Source organism: Dermacentor variabilis, chromosome 1, assembly GCF_050947875.1.
Source record: "Dermacentor variabilis isolate Ectoservices chromosome 1, ASM5094787v1, whole genome shotgun sequence".
NCBI classification, from domain to species: domain Eukaryota; kingdom Metazoa; phylum Arthropoda; class Arachnida; order Ixodida; family Ixodidae; genus Dermacentor; species Dermacentor variabilis.
The window spans coordinates 185,588,327-185,608,126 of NC_134568.1; the positions used below are offsets into that span (position 1 = coordinate 185,588,327).

The window sequence follows — 19,800 nt, forward strand, 5'->3', positions numbered from 1 at the left end:
GTGGGCTGTGGTGACGGCGCGTCCGCATGTGGTCATGATGGCAACGTGGCATTGGTGAGAGCAGAAGTTTTCACATCAAATATTCAGCTGTAGATTTCAGCTCCAACTCTCAAAGAGGTTGTGCAATGAAAGGAGATAAGAGCGGACGTTTTGACTGTGCTGTCATCTACCTCTGCACGATGCATGGATGCACAACACATCAAAAAGGCAACTAAGGTGAATGAAACTACTGCAAAGAAGCGAAAAACTACATCAAAATGCAAAGAAAATGTGCCCTCACAGGAAAAGGACTACATCCCAGGCAGGTTTAAGGTGCTCAAAGTAAAGAATTAAATGTTTACAACAAATGAAACATTGAGTTGAGAAACGACCTGGAAAAAGTGTCTATCTGGTGCAAGCGGTGGCAGATGACTCTGAATACTGGTACTAAATGCTACCATGTGCAGTTTACAAAGAAAAAGAAAAAATTCCCCAGTTCCTATTGCATAAATAATATTGCACTCAGTACCGCTAAGGATGTTAAGTACCTCAGAGTTACGTTTTCTGAAATGCTTGACTTGATTAATCATATTAACTCAATTAGCGTGAAAGCTTACCATCTTCTTCACTTTTCCCGATGAAATTTTAAGCATTCTCCTTCCAGGGTGTCTACCAAGTTGACATTTCCAAATTCCCTGAGTATTCCAGGTTTTCCCTGAGTGCCTTTGCGAAATTCCGAGTGATGCAGAACTATGTTTTATGTCAAGACAGGCTGGAACCATATCGCTCGATGCTGTCACTCTTTAGTAAGCATATGAAAATTTTTTTTTAAAAGAACCGACTTAATCCAATTTGAATACTAAGGAGTAGTGCTTATGTTATTCAAAAACAGAATAGAAGGTAAGGGTTAGTAAAATGCACAGCAAATAAAATGTATTCGAAAGAAATTGCAAATCGAGTCAGACATTCTCAAATACAAATAAAAAGGAGATGCACACAGAAGCAAATATTTTCGAATATGAGCTATTTATACCAACTGATAGGAAGCTCAGTGTATTCAAAAGAAATTGCAAATCGAGTCAGACATTCTCAAATACAAATAAAAAGGAGATGCACACAGAAGCAAATATTTTTGAATATGAGCTATTTATACCAACTGATAGGAAGCTCAGTGGTATGAGGCCCAAATTTTGTCACAATTGAGAGTCTCTCTCAACAGCTCGTAAGTCAACCTCAACTGTCCTGACATACTCTCAGCCCGTGCACGATGCCTCAGTGTTGTTTCACTGCTTTAAAGAGTTTATTTTGGTTTGTATGAGGGACACTTGCATCTCGGCGTCACCCAAGAGTGTTTTTGGAGCTCAGGCTCCTTCAAAGAAGCGCTCACATACTTCATTCCCCGTTCATTCCTCAATGCATCAGTCCTTTCTGTTCTCGGGCTCCTTTTTTCGCGCATTCGCACTCGGACCATTTGAAGCATACTCTTAGTCAGTTTACAGTCAACGTCCAATTTTTTGGACGGCCGCGAAAACTTACGAAATATCAGGTCGTCCGAAAAAATAAATGCATGTCTTTTAGTGCTTTTAAGGGCTCAAATCGACACAGGCATGTCCGGAAAAGCTCTGAATGCCTGTCAGTACACTTATTAGGCATAGCGGTGCTCCTACTGTGACAGGAGAGGGTGGGTGCACGCTTGTAAAATTAAGGAATACATACTGTCCCGTGACAATTTCCCCTTCCTACGCTTAAGCTTCACCGCGATACTTCTAATGCTTCACCGCGTCACACAACTGTACTGAGGCGAAACTAACTTTCAGGAACCAGAATTATGGAATGCGCCATGCTTTCCGAGCTTCGAAGCCAAATTATTGCTGACAGCGGACAAATTAAGAAACACGGCACCGAACGGCAAGAAGCTTAATAGAGAACGTCGAAGCAGCTAGGCGTAGCATTGCCGCAGTGGTGGCTACGGCTTCCAGCGGATCTGCGTGCGATTAGCGCCGGTTCGAGGCGGCGAGGTAATCAAAATGGCAGCGGTGAGGGCTTTGATTAATGCCGTTTCGGACCTGCGGTCATGTAGAACGTCCGGAAAATCGGACGGCAAAGAGTTCGTGCGTCCGAAATTTCAGACGTTCTGATACATTGACTCTATGGGTATGCCGCGAAGCCGTCCAATTTATCGGGAATCCGGAAAGTCGGTCGTTTACTGTACGCTGGCAACTCCTCCAGCCGACGACAGGGCGTCAAAGACGATTCGTTACGATTCGTCCGTTATTCGAGCCAGCATTACCGCGACTTTCGACCCTATCAATAAAATTACAGCTTATTTTCCCTGATAGAGGCAGAAATTCCCTGAGTTTTCCCTGAGTTTTTCCAGACTACTAAAAATCGCTGAGAATTCCCGGTTTTCCCGGTTGGTAGACACCCTGCCTTCATCACTGAAGGCAACCTTGTATTTAACAAACGTCAGGCCTATTCTAGAATATGCATGCGTTACCTGGGATCCATACACTAAAAACCTCACATACAATATAGAACGCGGCCAGAAGCAAGCAGCACGCTTCGTAACAGGAAATTATAATTTTACTATCAGAGGATCCGGAATACGGGAAGGGTTGCGTTGGAAAACTCTTTCTTCACGCGGGAAAATCCCAAGATTGAAATTCCTTTACAATATATATATAAAAGTAAAACTGGTATCTACAAAGCACTGTTCATCGAGGAGCCGCATTACATTTCATCTAGGAGAGACCACGCTAACAAAATTGGAGCTTATCAGTGCCGTACCAATGTGTTTAAGCATTCATTTTTCCTAACATGATTAACAATTGGAATGAGCGCCTTAATGAAGTGATGGCAGCGTCTAGTATTGAAAATGCTATTGAGAGCCACATTCTTATATTGTTCTGTTAATCATCTCTACACTTACGAGACTTTTTTTTTAGTTACTTTGTTACTTACTTTGTTTGATACTTTGTTAGCTTGTCTTCCACTTTTGTGAATTTCAGTGCTTAAACAATGTATTTACTGATGTATTCTTTTGATGTTGCTGAATGTTTCCATTGTGACCACCTGTATTTTAACCCCCCTACGATAATGCAGCGCAGGCGATGTAGGTAGTAGGTATACCGAAAAAAAAAAATCAGGAAATTGGTGCGCTTTCTAAACATACAGACGGCACCGTAAATATATGGCATCAACCATTTTGGACTTGTTCGCGGCGCCGTATATTTACGTCATTGACCCTTAAAGGGTTAAGAGCTGATAACCGAAACACGCAGCCATTTCCTGGTGCAGGCGGCACGATACAAGTGTCACGTTTCACTCCAGCAGCATCTGGAGTGAATTTCAATTTCATTTCGGATTCCCGTTGCCGTCTTAAAACACTGCGCAATAGGAAAACAGCAAAATGTGTCTCGTGCTGCCAGAGCCCTACCTGCCCGGCCAGCATCTCGTGCCTCTTGCTACAATTCGTGCGAAGCTTCCCATTACGTACATGCCAACTACAGTTCAGAATGTCAAATTTTTTATTTTTCGGGTACTTCAGATCACTCATTTTCCCGGTTAGTACATTTTCTTTTGTGTGCGTGTTTTTTTTAAACATATGAATGAGGTTCTGCTTAGATAGAGATGACCAATTTGGTAGTGTTTTACCTGAACGAATTTTTTTTTTCACACAAAACTAGCAAAAAAGTAATTATCACCTGCTTTTGTCTTTTTGCTAAAAGCACCTATGTTCCTAAAAAGCTCGTGAGACTGCTAAGCTTTCTGTGGCAGGCCAACATGCAAGGACAGTTTTTGTTTCAACAGTTAAACTTAAATGCAGCAACTTTCAATTTAATGTTCGTCCAACCATAATGCACCAATGTGTCCTTTGTGATTTTGCTTTCATTTTTTGTCACACACAGCTCCTCCAACGCTGCTACATACGTTTACATGCAACACTAGGCATATTCATACACTGGTTGTTTTAGTGTATTTCTAAATGTATGTGCAGCGTTATGTCATCTTTGGGTCAAGAACTTAGTCACAGCACATCCCATCTTGTTTAAATCCTACTGTGCATCTATCTCTTGCTGAGCCTGTTTAACATGCAATAAGAATCTGTATCAAGTAAAACAATGCAAAACACAGTGTGGAAGTGAAGGGCTCCTAATGCCAGTTTAAAGCTGTTTGCAGGTTTAATTTTTTCAAGATCAATAGACAAAATTCAGCATGTATTTCCACAGGGCACTGCACCAAAATGCAGTGATATTTGAAAAACAGATAAACACAATATACATTTTTGTTCAAAATAAATGCTGCAAAATAAACGGCCTAAATATCAATAATGTGAACATTCCTTGTAATCACTGAGGCACTGATGAATGCTGCTTTTTACATTATACAGGCGAATCTTGTTAATTTGAACTTCCTGTTTATTCAAACTAACGCTATGGTCCCGTCAAAGTTATGTGTATTCCAGTGGGTGAAAATGCCCGACAATTTGAACGTGCAAGCATTTGCGACAGTTAATTCGAACGTATTGTGCTCTGACAATGCTCTCAGCAGCATGCCAAATCATGCAGCGGTGCCTCCCACCAGCACTGCTCTGATTCCTCCATAGACGAAAACCTTACGAGAGATCTTTCGACATTGCGTGCGAGAAAAAAGAAACGTGGTAGAAATTTCACCCTCTCTCAAATGGCAAGGTCGCCGTTTCTGCATTGTGCCGTAATGCCCCAGCCACACTAGCGGCAAAATGCGTGGCATGGAAGGGATCGGTGCTGGGCCAATTTTTCGCGGCTCGCCACAGTGGCAAGCGGGCCGCGAGCAGAGGAGATCAATGGGAGTGGCCTTTACAGTGACGTACACACAGGAAACTGGTGTCATGTGGACTCGCCCAACCTTTCTATTCGTACTCGTGTCTGATTTCGCCGGACCGCTTGCTTCGCACTATCGTCTGCTCACGTCCGCTCTCGTTCACGCTTGTTTTGGTTGGTCTGGTTTGGTCTCGTTCGCAGTTGCTAATTTACAATGACGAGTCTAAATCAAGACGTCCCGATGGAATGGTTGTTGGAGACAGTCCGTCGTATCCGATTCTGTACGACAAGACAGACCCTGAATACAAAGACCCGAAGGCGACACCCAGTACCTTATTCTACTTGTCTTTTCAACGCGGCGATGCTGCAACAGAAAGGAGCACACCAACATGATTATGATCAGTGGCAATGGATTTGTCAACTTGATAAGACCTGACTCGTGTTAAGAACTCAAGACGAAGAATGTAAACATTGAGCCAATTTGTCAGCAGACGAAAAAAAAAAGCATGCAAGCACGCTGAGGGAAGCAGCGGCTAAGGCCCAGTCCGGCCTCGGCAATTCTGCTGCTTCGATAGTAGTCTTAGGTGGCAGAGGTACTTATCGCCATCCACCAAGCTGGCGGGAAAGCACAACCACTGCAATCCCGCCCTTCCTCGCAACTATGCTCACCTCTCCCTCCCTCTTAACTCCGTCACTTTCAACGGTCTCCGCGCGCGCACCTCCATGCTGGTGCCAGCTTAGCCTGCTCCCTGAAGTTCCGTTTTCTGCCGTTATTGGGAAGTGAGCGTTGGCCAACTTGGGCAGTTTCGTGGTCCTTGCTTTCTGTGTGCTTGTGCGCCACAATTTCACAACTCGCACAGTTTGTGCATCGTGCTATGGTGCACGAAGTCTTTCTTTCAGTTCTAACTTCCTTTAAATCGAACAAATTTTCGGGCCACTTCAAGTTTGAATTATCGAGATTCAACAGTATTACCTGATTATCTACAAGCATGACCATGGTACCTAACATGGTGTGAATAAGTTACGCTTCTCTAATCTTGGAAGTCACGTGCTAGCATCTCATTGGTGACACATAACCTTATTTACAATCATATAAAAGCTCTAATGTACTATTTCCAAATAACCTTTCTACAGACAAAGGCTGCTTACACAAGGGAACAGTCTATACTTGGAGACATACCTGCGCTTGCAATTCATTGATGCCACCCTGCTCCAAATGCGGCTTTCAGGGCTAAACACTTCAACAGTCCGCAGCCGTTCCAAGCCATTGTAGCCACCAATGGCATATAGTTTTCCTCTGAGTACAGCAACACCAACTCGACTTCTAGTCATTGACATTGCTTCAGCAACCTGCCAGTGTCCGAGCTTGGGATCATAAACCTCCACAGTACTCTGAGAATCACCTGGAAACACAAAATAGAAAATTTATCACTGAAAGCCACATACAATGGAGAATCACCAACTTCCCTTGAGCACATTTTGGTGTTCTCTAGAAAATGTGCATGAAAACACATGCAGTTTGATGAACTGCCCGCCACAACATGATAACTTGCCACAGATCTTATTCTTTTTTTTTGGCTAATAATGGACTACTAATCACATCGGCATTTTCTCAAAGACTACAATTAACATTTCTGCACACAACAGCAGAACATGCACGGTACATGAGCACTCTTGCATCGAGATGTGGCTGCCGTGGCCGGAATCAAACCCACGACCTTGTGCTCATTAGCATAACGACATAGCCACTGAGCTACCCCAGTGGTTGAATCCACACAAGGCAACTTAAGAGGTACAGGGTCGTCCACTCTTGAGGTGAACATGGCTCAGCGTGGCTTCGCTGCATGGAGCACCAGCGAGTCCGGCACGGCCACACATTGAAGCAAAGTGGCGCAGATGCACAGGGACCTAGGGGAGGTGTTTCGTGTCGTCTGCTACAGCGCTGGAGCGTGCCACTCTTGCTTTGCTGTGAAGCACACTTCACTAACTGGAGCATTTTTCCAGCTTGTTTTGTCTACAGCTTGTGACCAGCTTGCTTAGTTATTATGCATAAACAGAAACGAGCTTCTCAGCACATAGACAATTTAGCATGTTTTTGTAAGTGATGAGGGTAAAAGAACAAAGTTATTTTTTGCACGCTCTTTATTAGGCAGCGGCCATTTTATTTTACTGCCACAGCTGCTGGTGCAGTGCATCTGGAGAAACCAATCAGGCGCGCTTTTTCATCATTGGGTTAATGATGTGATTAGCCCAACGCGCTGTTTTGCGCATCTCTTGATGCTATAATAAATTTGGTTAATTGGCTTAAGAAAATGACCAACACCTGCCATAAATTTCCACAAAAAGTAGAGTTGATTGTTCAATTGTGCATATATATTTCATTGTGTTTTTCATCGATTCTACCAATATGGAAGGCCAAATAGACTACTTCGACAGTAACTAAGGAGTGACATCCGCTGCTCCGTGGCTCTCTTATTGCCGTGTTAATGTCACTCTAAATGCGCATGGATGGCTTTACGTGATGTAGGAAACTGCACTGTTCGGTATAGCAACTGATTTGTCAGTAATTTTATTTCCCATTTTCATTTTTCTACATCCAATAAAATATACAACAAATTTTTGTTGTCATACCTTGTGTAATATTGCGGAAGCAGTTCCGGTTTATTGTTGCATACATGATGCGGGAAGTCGCATTCTCATTTAAAGGAATCATCGATCAATCCTTTGATTACATTGATAAGGTGATGTAAATAAATAACCCATATGGCTGAGCTCAGGCCGTCTACTTTAAACTGGCCATGGGTGTCGGCACAATCTACCACAGAGTTCATTTTTTTGCTTAGGTGATGCTACCTTTTCTGATCAGTTTAAGACACTGATACGTTGCTGCCAACTTCGCCACGTCTTTTCGTCGACGTTTTCTTCCGTGTCTAGCTTCGCAGAAATGTTTTTGTAAATATATGTCACTCGTTTCTTTCATCTTTCACTTGACTTCTTTGTCTTGCATCTTTCCCAAAGAACACAACTTAACGTAAGCTAAAAATCTGACGCGTCACCTAGATTTTCTGCTCCTACCACTTATTTGAAATTGACAGGAGCAGCATTCGAATGCAGTGTGCATTGCTCCAGGGACATACACATTAAAAAAACGTCCGCACCACTTATTTATTACCAGCTCATTAATGCTATCAAAGAATTGATTGATGATTCCTCTAAACGAGAATGTGGCTGCTCGTGTCAAGTATGCGTCAAAGGACCGGCACCGCTTCGGCGATTTCAGATAGAGTATGACAACAAAAATGAGTTATATTTTCTATTGGATATAGAAAGATAAGAATGGGGCACAAAATTACTGCTAAATCAGTTGCTATGCCGAAAAGAGCAGTTTCCTAGATTATGGTGTGGCAACGAGCGACCACGTAGACCAGTAAAGTCTCGGGTTCTCGCAGGAGAGGAAGAACCAACACTCCACCTTTTAGCGTAGCATTCTTTTAATAATCTCCTTCGGAATGCTAGCCAGTGCCGGAGCGTGCCAGCCGCTCGAGCCTCGTGTAGACGCGAGTGTCTACGTCATCTCTCATGCGACGCCGATGCTGCCGCCCCTAGAGAGGAGGAAAATTCGACGAACGATGGAAAGTCCACGTGACGCGACGTATCTTGGCGTTGGTCTTGGGTGTCACGTGCGCAGGCGGCGGCGAAGGATGCAGCAGGGTCGCGTCGCATACTGGTGGAGCCGAGGGCGCGGGTGCTTTGACGTAGGTGGGTTTGAGACGTTCCAGAGCAATTGTGTCTGATCGGCCGTTGACATTCACAACAAACGTCATCGGACGACGCTCTAGAACACAATAAGTTCCGGAGTGGTGTGGCTGCAAAGGCTTCCGCACGGCACAGTTACGCACGAAAACGTGGGTAGCAGAGGTGAGTGCGGGAGAAACGTACATGGACCTTGCTTCTTGCGAACGTGTAGGCACGGGGCGTATCTGGCTGATGAAGGCTTGCAGTTCGGCGACGTATTCGGCAGGTGATGGCGTAGGCGTTTTGGGGGTGGCGACAAAGAAATCGCACGGAAGGCGTAGGTGAGTGCCGTAAACTAGCTCAGCACAGGAGCAACCTAGGTCGCTCTTGAGTGCGGCTCTGATGCCAAGTAAGACGAGGGGTAAATGCAGGACCCACTTCTCCAGCGATTCATGTTCCATAAGGGAAGCCTTGAAATGCCGGTGAAGACGTTCAACTAGTCCATTGGACTGATGGTGGTAAGCAGTTGTGCGAAAACGTGTCGTTCCGAGTACTTTGAGTAGCTCGTTGAAGAGTGTTGAGTCAAACTGCCGACCGTGTTCGGTGATTATTGTGGATGGGCAGCCGAACCTTGCGATCCACGTAGACACGAAAGCTGCTGCAACAGTGGGCGCTGAGATGTCAGATATAGGTGTAGCTTCTGGCCGCCGTCTATAACGGTCGATGCATGTCAGTATGTAGCAGTAACCTTTTGAAGGTGGGAGAGGGCCGACGAGGTCCAGGTGTAAGGTGTCAAAACGAGCATCCGGTGGAAGAAAAGACTTGGCAGGCAGAATGGGGTGACGCTGGGTCTTCAGACGTTGACACGACAAACAGCAGCGAACCCAATCGCGAACTTGCACGTTTAGTCGAGGACAAATGAAACGACTGGAAAAAAGCGTCTGTGTCGCGCGTATGCCAGGGTGCGACAGGTTGTGCACGGTTTCGAATAGACATCTTTGGAGGGATGCCGGAATGTATGGTCTAGGTTTGTCGGTAGAAGTGTCGCAGATGACGGACGTACCATCTGGGGTCACAACGACGTCTTCCAATTTCAGGGACGTTGACGAATTCCGGAGTGTACGAAGTTCAGTGTCGTCACGCTGTCGACTGGTGAGTAAGTCGGCCTCGATGATGAAAGGTTCTGATGTCAACGTAGAAACGACATTGACATGACTCAGAACGTCGGCTGGAACGTTGTCGGTGCCCTTGATGTGGCGGAACGTTGTTGTAAACTCGGAGATGTAGGAAAGGTGTCGAATCTCGCAGGGCGAGTAACAGGACGCCGAACGATTCGTTGCGTGCACAAGGGGCTTGTGGTCAGTCAAGACAGTGAATGCATGGCCTTCGAGGAAATGGCGAAAATGCTTGATAGCCAGGTAAACAGCGAGTAATTCACGGCTGAACACGCTGTAGCGGGACTGCGCAGGCTTCAGTTTCTTGGAGAAAAAAGCAAGTGGATGCCATGCATTGTCGATGAATTGCTGCAGAACGGCACTAACGGCGGTGTTTGAAGCGTCGGTCATGATGGCAGTAGGTGCGTCTGGCTTTGGGCGTCTGAGCAGCGTGGCGTCGGCGAGGGCAGACTTGACCCTTGTGAAAGCGTTGGTGGCCTCTTCAGTCCACTGAAGCACTTGTTTGCGTTTGTTTACCAGGAGAGCATCTAGCGGAGCCATAAGTCGTGTGCACTTGGGAATGAATCGGCGGCAGAAATTGGCAAATCAGAGAAATTGGCGAAGCTTGGTGAGTGAGGTCGGTCGGGGAAGATATTCAATGACGCGAATTTTGGACGGCAGAGGTCGAATGCCGTTAGCGTCGATGATATGTCCGAGGAACTCGAGTTCGGGTTGACCGAATTCACTCTTGGCGGCGTTGATGACAATTCCTTTACTGGCAAGGTGTGAAAACAACTGCAAGTGGTGACGATGTTGTTCTGCCGAAGAGCTTGCGACGAGAAGGTCGTTAATGCATGCAAAAACGAAAGGCAAACCTCGAGTGATGGAATTGATAAAACGCTGAAAGGATTGGCCCGCGTTCCGTAAACCGAAAGGCATGCGGAGAAATTCGAAAAGACCGAAGGGTGTGGTGATGGCGGTCTTGGGAATGTCTTCTTCAGCGACCGGTAGTTGATGGTAGGCGCGAACGAGATCTATCTTATAAAAGATTGTCGCACCGTGCAACGCTACCGTGAAGTCCTGAATGTTCGGTAGAGGGTAGCGATCAGGAACTGTGACGTTGTTTAGTGGCCGGTAATCGCCACATGGGCACCAGTCGTCCGTCTTCTTAGGCACCATGTGAAGTGGTGATGCCCAGTTACTGGAGGAAGGGTGGATGATGCCAAGTTGCAGCATGTGTTCGAACTCCGCGCAAGCGATCTTGAGTTTCTCCGTGAACAAACGCCAGGGTCGGAAATAGACCGGTGGGCCGGAAGTGACGATGTGATGGCACAGGTCATGTTGCACCGGTTGCATCCGGTCCGGCAGGCGCGCCGAAGTTGGAAACTCGTGTAGGAGCGTGGCGAAAGGTTCGTCCAACATGGCAGAAATAGGCGCTATGGGCGATGTGCCTGATGATGGGACGCCGGGAACGGATAGCTGGGTCACGGAGTCGATGAGACGGCGTCGGTGGATGTCCACAAGGAGTCTGTAGTTATGCAAGAAGTCTGCTCCATGACTGCACGACGGACGTTTGCAACCAGGAAAATCCAGTGGAAATCTTGTCGAAGGCCAAGGTTTAGCATGATGGAGCGTGACGAGAAAACTGGAATCTTGGTGCCGTTGACGGCTTGCAAAAACAACACAGGTGTCGCTTTTCCGTCGGAGTGCTGGGCGGGGAGAATGCTGACGTGGGCACCTGTGTCGACTAAGAATCGTTGTCCCGTAACTCTGTCCGTCACGTAGAAAAGGCGACGTGTGTTGGGCCGGACCACTCGTCGCCGTTAGAGGTCGGCCGGCCTGTTTCCCTGCCAAGCGCAGGGACACTGACAGTGACGAGCGTCGTTTCCAAAACGGCGGTGGTAGTAGCAAACACCAGGCGTTGTAGTTGAGGTTTCATTGCGGCTGCCCGTGTGTCTTGATCTGCTGGAACTATGGCTGTGTGGGCAACGAGATGTGCGGCGATATTCCGCTCCACAGATGATGCGTTCCAGGCGCTCACACAAGGAGTCGAGCGGAGATTGCACTGCGGAAGAGCAGGGAAGAGTTTACAGAGCGGTTGTATTGTCACCCGGAGACGGTAACGTGGCTGCAATGGTTGGGGTGGCAACTTCCATCACTTTGTCGGCCAAAGCAGCAAGTCCGGTAAGGTCCATTGTAGAGGCTGTCACCAGGACCATCTGCACGTTAGCCGGGAGTCGTTGCAAAAACAATTTGCGCAACAGCGTGTCGTCGATGGATCTCGCGTTGTTTCCGAGACTGCTGGCTCATTCGGCGAAGAAGTTGACTAGGGCGTCGGTCACCGAGTTCTTCAGCGGATAGAAGCTGCTGTGCGCTGTAGCAGTGGTGCCTTGAGATTGTCATAGGCGGCAGCAGACAATGGGGAGTTCAACAAATCTGCTACCTCGTCAATGGCGGCGGGTGAGAGCGCTGCGACGGCGTAATGGAACTTCGAGGCTTGAGAGCGGATACCAGCAACTTGAAATTGCGCTTCGGCCTGAAGAAACCACGCCGAAGGATGCTGGTCCCAATACTGTGGGAGGCGGACAGCGATGGCGGAACAGGATGGCTCACCGCGTTCCTCGGAAGGGTTCTGGCCTTGAGCTCTCGTAGCATTGGTCTGGTCCATGGTCGTCTGTACCACAGGAGCGTATGGCAGTATCACGTCCGGTGTCACCAAACTGTGGCGACAAGGAACCACGTAGACCGGTAAAGTCTCGGGCTCTCGCAAGAGAGGAAGAACCGACACTCCATCTCTTAGCATAGCATTCTTTTAATAATCTCCTTCGGAACGCTAGCCCGTGCCGGAGCGTGCCAGCCGCTCGAGCCTCGTGTAGACGCGAGCGTCTACGTCAGCTCTCGTGCGACGCTGATGCTGCTGCCGCTACAATGGCAACAAGAGAGCTGCAGAGAAATGGATATCACTGCTTAGTTACTGAAGGTAGATTTGTTGAAGTACATTTGTTGAAGTACTGTCTTTTTAGCTCTTTATAATGGCAGAATTGATGACAAACATGATAAAATATATAGGCACAATTGCACAATCACTCTAATTTTCTGTGAAATTTATGGCAAGTGTTGGTCATTTTCTTAGGTCAATTAACCAAATTCGGTATAGCATCAAGAGATGCGTGAAATGACGTGCTAGGCTCATCACGTCATGACCCTAATTATGAAACGTGCTCCTGATGGGTTTTTCTGAATGCACTGCACCAAGAGCTGTGGCAGTGAAATGAAATGGCCCCAGCCTAACAAAGAGCACGCAAAAAATAACTGTTCTTTAACCCTCATCACTTACAAAGAATTTTAAAAAAATAACGCAATGTTGTTTATGTGCTGAGAAGCTTGTTTCTGTTTGTGAATATTGAGTAAGCAGGCTGTTCACAAGCTGTAGACAAAACCAGCGGGAAAATGTTCCAGCGAGTGAAGTGTGCTTTCCTGTGACACCGCCTCAGCGCTTGGTCACCTGCGTTTAGTGAAGTTTACTTCACAGCAAAGCAAGAGCGGCACACTCCAGCGCTTTAGTAGACGACACAAAACACCTCCCCTAGGTCTTTATGTGCTTACGCCGCTGCACTTTGATGCGTAGCCACATCAGATGCACAGGCACTCCGGGGAGAGGCCACGCAGAGCCGTGTTCACCCCAAGAGTGGACGACCCTGTACATGTCTAGTCCAAAGATTCTTCAGCCAAGGGTTGAGGCTTGTAATGACAAGAAGTTCCCTGACTTTCTGGAGTCTGCAATTTCCACGAGCCTTCAAAGAGTGTCTGGGAATTACCCTCTGCTTCCTCTTTTACCACTGACATGCTTGTTTATAACTTAGTCTTTGCCAAGAAGTTTACATACACTAACTCAAAACATAGTTGGACACTATAGATATCATAGTTAGTTATACTAAATCAAAACGTAGTTGGACCCAATAGCTATCATGGTTAGTGTCAGGTTCATTGAACAAAATGCACAAAATGCACTTTTTTTAGAAATACAACATAAGGCAAACACAAATTTTCTAATGTAATAAAACATACACATGAATTTCATCACTCACAAGAATAGTTCGTCACATACTTAATAAAAATTTCTTCAGCATGTGAAAAAAGTTATCTTTCACATCATTCAAAACAGATTTCAAAATTAAGGACCCATTAAGTTCAATTAATCTCCTTCCGTAACCATATCTTGTACAGTCAGCTCGTTACAACGGCTCTGCGTACAACAGACTTTCGGATATAATGGACCATATTTCAGTCATAGTTTGTTCTACCTATTTTATTAATGCAAAGAAGTTCGCTTTTAATGGACCATGCTACAACGGACTATCGGCTACAGCGGACGAAATTAGCTACAGTTTTTTTCAACATCGGGCGCATAAAACATACTGTGTCAGCCTATGATCGCAGCACAGTATCACGCATGCAAGAGAGCAAGGCGGGGCGGAAACGCGTCGCTTTCTTTTGCGCACGAGACACCGAGGGGGGGGAAGGGGGGTTCTACTCCCACGGCTGCTGCTTACAGCACAGCCACCGTATCTAGGAAGCTATCTGTGATGTGGACAAAGTGTACACCCATGCGGGCACCATATCTTGAAAGCGATCTGCGATGTGAGCAAAGTGTGCATCCTCTTGGGCCTTTTCTTCAAAGCGATCTACGATGTGGACAAAGTGCATCCAGTGCTGACAGCTTTATATGTGCTGTGTTTTCTATGTTTAGTTCGCGTTGAAGCGAGAGAGAGCACGAAGGTCAATTCGCTCACTACTGCTGTCGTGCTCATCTTGTTTAATTTGCTATCGCAATCCATGATTCGCCTTTCAGGCGAAACTGCGACTTTTTGTTTGTTTACTCTAGACGGTCGTCATTCAATCTTTGCAATAAAGTTGTTAGACATCGTGACGAAAGTTTCGGAAGTGAGGCGTTTTGGATATTACTGACTTCGGATAAAGCATACATTTTTTTGTCGGATTATCAGGCTCTATTGTAACGAGAGTAAACTGTATTCAATGTAGGTAATTTCAATAACTAAATATGCCTAATAGAAATAAACTTTTCTTACTTACCACTTTATCAATGACTTGCGTGACCTTGTATATATGTATAAACTGTTAAATGGCAATGCTCGAAGTTATTTAAAGGGACCCTCACCAGGTCTGGCCATTTTGAGCTGACAAGTGCCGTGCATACAATGCGCACTAATGATCATGTCGGCTATGTATTATATCACTATGTGCTGCCGAAAGAGCTAAAATTTCAAACCGAACGCCATTTGCCCTTCTCCTTGTGGGCACCACGCTCCCAGTCGGAGAGTCAATGCATATCACACTGCTGTGACGTCGCTCGTGGTGACACGTGGCTTCAAGAATTATTCAAGGCAGCATCTGTTATTTGTGTAATCTGTGGCGTGAATAGATTAATTAAAGTTTAGAGAAATAATAAAGCACAAATACCGAATGTCTGTGTGCTTGTGTTTCACTTCACACCGCAGCAAGAGAGATGTACTTCCGTTTTGTCTGCTTGTTCCCACGTCGTGCAGTCGCGCATGCAGACAACGAAAGTATGTCATTTTCTACTGTGTTCCAGTGCAAGATCATACTCTATAAATCGCTTGTGTCTGCCTCAGTATTCGAGTAGCACTGGCTTATACCACAAGTCAGGTGTTCTCGTGCACAGTGCACAAAATCGTGTGCTGTGCGAAACAAGACAAACACAACAGCTCGTGCATGATGCCATCAGTGGAAATGCGCCGCACAGCAAAAAAGCAAGGAAAAAAAAACGAAAAAAGAAAGGGCGCGGGCCCATGATGTATGCGTCTCGCGATCCTCAAGCTTTGGTATGAGAGAACGCAGGGAAGGAATTTTGCTTGCGGAGGCTAGATGGGGCAAGTGGAGAGAGCGTCTCTCTTGGCAGTGGCCCTCGCCTCCTGAAATCATGGGTTCACGGCATTGAAATATTCTTATCTCGGATATTAATGAACCAATTTGAAAAATTCTTGCAGCAGAACGCTCCCTAGAGGGCACGTAATAGCTTCCAGTGTATAACTGGAAAACTTGCTATGTGGCCTGGTAAGGGGCCCTTTAAAGAGAGGTGCACCGTTATCGATTTACTTTGATCACAGTGCACCTCTCTTATTCATGCCTTGCAATTAATGGTACAATGAAAAAGCCAAATGGCTAAACACAGTACATTATGCAAAAAATTAGAACAAAAGTAGAGACAAAATTAATGAATTATTTCAACAAAGCAACAACATGTTGTTCAGTTCTGTTATGGAGTCGAACTTGAGTTAATATACGAAAAGGTTGGCAATGTGAGGTAGGGGCGTCCGCAGCTAAGTCACAGGGCTAAAAACAGTTCACGATTCATCAACTTTCAGGCAAACTTGAGCGGAATGAGGCATGACCATTGTCACCGGGTTAAAAGACTTGGTGACACAGTATTGTTCACCCAGTGACCTGTGGCATAGTATGAGTCAATGTGCATTATGTGTCATTTGGATATAGGTTTAGGTTGGGCAGTTAAATTCTTTAGTCAATATATGAATGTGTCCCTGCATTCCACAGTACCTGTGCATGTTTCCACCTTGCCAATGGACACTTTGGGGAAGGATATGGAGCGAGTAGGAGAACAGACTCACATTCTTAGTGAATAAGCAAATTTATCTTAAAATGTTCCGAGAACGGCATGACACGAGTGGCAACATTTTAGGCAGGTGTCTTTCCTGTTCATTTCCTTTTCTGGCAATATTTTGGACAATGGGGAGAGGGAGGTAATTTTGTTCATTCTAGATCACAGTTTAACCAATGATTTGAACGAAAAGTTTTGATTTGTCATGATGTGGTTTCAGAGGAGCAATGAAGGTTTTAAAATTAAGCTCATAACCCCTCATGGGGGTTCTGGATGAGAGTGCAGTGCTCTGCACCTTCTGCTCTGCCAAGTATATGTCATACCCATTGTACCCTTATGTATAACTGCCTGTAACTATAGAAGAGTTAACTGCTGGGCTAGTTGGTGATCTTGCATACTAAAAAGATTTTGCGCCAAAACAACACACACAAGAAAGATGACACCACGGGCGCTGCTTCAACTGTTTAATGAGGGTGAAAGCACTCGACATATATAGCCCTCCATAAAACCGCGCACACGCATGCGTACAAGGCAACATGGAGTAAAAAGTCTTATCAGAGTAGGCGCGATAGAAACTTCAGCTCAGCCTCGTAAAGGAAAACCGATGTGTGTCACTAACACAGTTCGGACCCGCTTTCTTGATGTAGAAGGCTTCCAATGTTCCTCAAGACAACAATCCTCAATTCGCTTCTGCAGAATTTGCATTGTTTGCGACAAGTTATGGCTTCCATCACATTACGTCTAGCCCCAGGTAACCGCAGTCAAATGGAGCGGCCAAACGCACAGTGCAGACGGTAAAACGGATGTTGGAAAAATTAGTTGACCCTTACCTGGCCCTCCTAGCTTATAGGGACTCCCCAGGTCTGTAGGGTACAAGCCCAGCCCAGCTATTGATGGGCCGACGGTTGCGCTCTACACTTCCTGTGCACTCGAAAAAGCTAGTACCATCAATGACGAGTCGTCTCAGGAGCCTCTGATACAAAGACAAGACAGTGCGGAATAAGCAAAAACTCGACTAAGACCGCTGCCATGCGGTAACACAGCTACCGCTACTCGCCCCAGGAAACCGGGTATGGATAAAAGATAAAATTCCAGCAAATGTGTTGAGTCCAGCAATGCGGCCTCTGTCTTATCGGGTGCGAACAGACCACAGGGTTGAACTTGAGAGAAACAGACGCACATTGGCCCAGTACAGCGAGCGAATCAGCGCGCATCACCAGTCCTATGACTTTCCTGTGACTCCGGATGCTGCAGGCCAATCCGAGGAAAACAAGGCCCTGGCAGAGCCTTCTGCGCTTAAGGGGAGACACTGGTGTTTGATTTTTTTTTAAATTCCTGTCATATACAAATGAAATTTTCAGGTAATGTATACTTTAGCCTGCTAGAAGCCTATATGCAATCTATTTTTTCCTATTTTAAGCAGTTTTTGAGATAATTAATACCTTCTGAAAATCAATTTGCCCAACTTTTCAACAATTTTACCACTGAATATCAGAGAAAAATTTATATGTACACATTCTAGAACAATCGGAGATCACAATTAGACTATCACTGTAATTTTAGCTCTATTGTTACAAAAGTTATTGCCCTATCTAATGTGGTGGTTATGAAGCTCAAAATTCTTATCTGTTGTATTGCCACATAAAATATTCTAGCATAAGGTATATCATATTTTATTAGTTTTATTGTGTGTAGTAACTCATAAGCTTTCGAATGCTACAAGAATAATTGAAATCGGACTATTACATCAAAAGATACTGTGGGCAACAGCATGTGTCATAGGAGAAATGCAGCTTTTGAGAAAACGCAAAACAAAGTTCCAGGACATGATCTAGATTTATTCTTAGCAATTACAGCAAGAAATTCCAAGTCCATCTTGCACTAGAAGCCACCAGGCACATAATCACCATCGCTCTCTTTCATGCGCCTCTTCTTTATGGCATGCATGAACTTTTCTGCTCTGGCGTGCTTCTTGTCAGACGCCACTAACCGGTGCTGGTCTTCTTCAGCCTGTATTCCCCTCTTCTTGATGAGCTCCATCCGGTGCTTATGTCGTCGCAAATGGCACAGTTCACCACTAGTTTCACGGCCACTTCATATTCCCAGTCGCCCTTTAACACGTTCAAAGGGCCACGGCAGAATTCGCATTTCACGCACCGAAGTAGGCGTTTTAGAGCCACTAGGCTTAGAATCGTAAACGCGGTCCCGCTCGCCGCCACTTCCGGGGAATCTCCAATAAGTAACTGCTTTCGGCGGGTAGCTGATAACGAAGACAGCTTCTGTCGTTCCTCCTCTGCGCGACATTCAATTGCCACTTGTTTGGCTTCTGTGATGAGAAGCGTGTCGACGTGCATTGCCCTCGACGTGTTGCTGGCCACAGGCGTCGTGCGCGCAGCCATAACTTTGGTAGCTGCCGTTCGCTCGCTGGCACATGTCGCTGTGCTGGTTGCCGTCACTGCCGATTCATCCGATGCCACTTGGCTATCCGAGAACGTCACTTGCGTTTTTTCCCGAAAGTATGCGCCGTGGCAAACTTCCGTCGACTGCCAGCCATCTTCGCGTTGCTACGGCGCACTAGACTGCGTGAAAACCACGTCTAACATGGCGTCTCACATTGTCGGAGAAATGAAACTCCCGGTCGTCCAATCAGAGATCAGGATTTACCCCACGTGGTACAAAGGCGCCAATGCCGTGCGAGTATTCCCCTTTTTTCAAAAGCATGTCCCTTGATAGTAGCCAGACTTGGTGCCCTTTTCCCACTAAAAACGAAATGTAGAAGAATCCGGCTTTCGAATGATTCCAAAATGGCCGCGCTGCGGGTAACGGTTGGCGTAGACGAAGGCATTGAATTCGCCTCTTTTCAAGGGGCATTTTGCGTGCGATAGCGGTGATGAAGCTGACTTTATAGCGCAATAACAAAATAAGTACTCATCAGAACGAATTATTATAGCAGCAATAGCTTCTCTAGGACGTCTAGATTGCGAAAAAAATTGTTACAAAAAGTCAATTTTTTAAAGATTTTTTTGGCCAGAAGACCCGTGTCTCCCCTTAATTCAACGCCGGCTGCTGCCCCATATGAGGATGGGAGACCTGGTGGTTATATGACCCGCTATGGTCGAGAAATAAGGCCGCCAAAGCTATATGGCTACACTTGAGAGATGCATACTGCAACTCGGTGCTGTTGCGATTCGCAATGCATACTGATCCTATTTGTATATTTCATACTGTTTGGTTGTTTTGTGGTTCATTTGTTTTCTGTGTTGTAAAAAAAAAAAACAGGGTAGATGTAGTGTTATAGGTTATCTTTGATCTGTCCAAGCACTCGTGTGCACAGGCTGTGACGTCATTGAGAAAAAGGGATAAAAAGCGGCTGTCTAATAAACACAGGGCTTTTTGAGCTCGTGGCTACATCGAAGTGGCGTCAGTCTTTTGCTCGCATCACCTTTCCGGCAGCGGACACGACACAAAGAAG

The 19,800-nt window shown here is 45.8% G+C and overlaps 1 protein-coding gene across 6 annotated transcripts in view; it reads right to left on the reverse strand.

Annotated features, from left to right (window-relative positions):
- The window catches only part of KLHL18 (Kelch like family member 18), a 68,735-nt gene that overhangs the window by 37,378 nt on the left and 11,557 nt on the right, over positions 1 to 19,800 (reverse strand). For all 6 annotated transcript variants that reach the window (XM_075700957.1, XM_075700983.1, XM_075700938.1 and 3 more), the window contains one exon: positions 5,962 to 6,184. In XM_075700957.1, the coding sequence (XP_075557072.1) occupies positions 5,962 to 6,184 (223 nt within the window). The remainder of the gene's footprint in view (positions 1 to 5,961; positions 6,185 to 19,800) is intronic.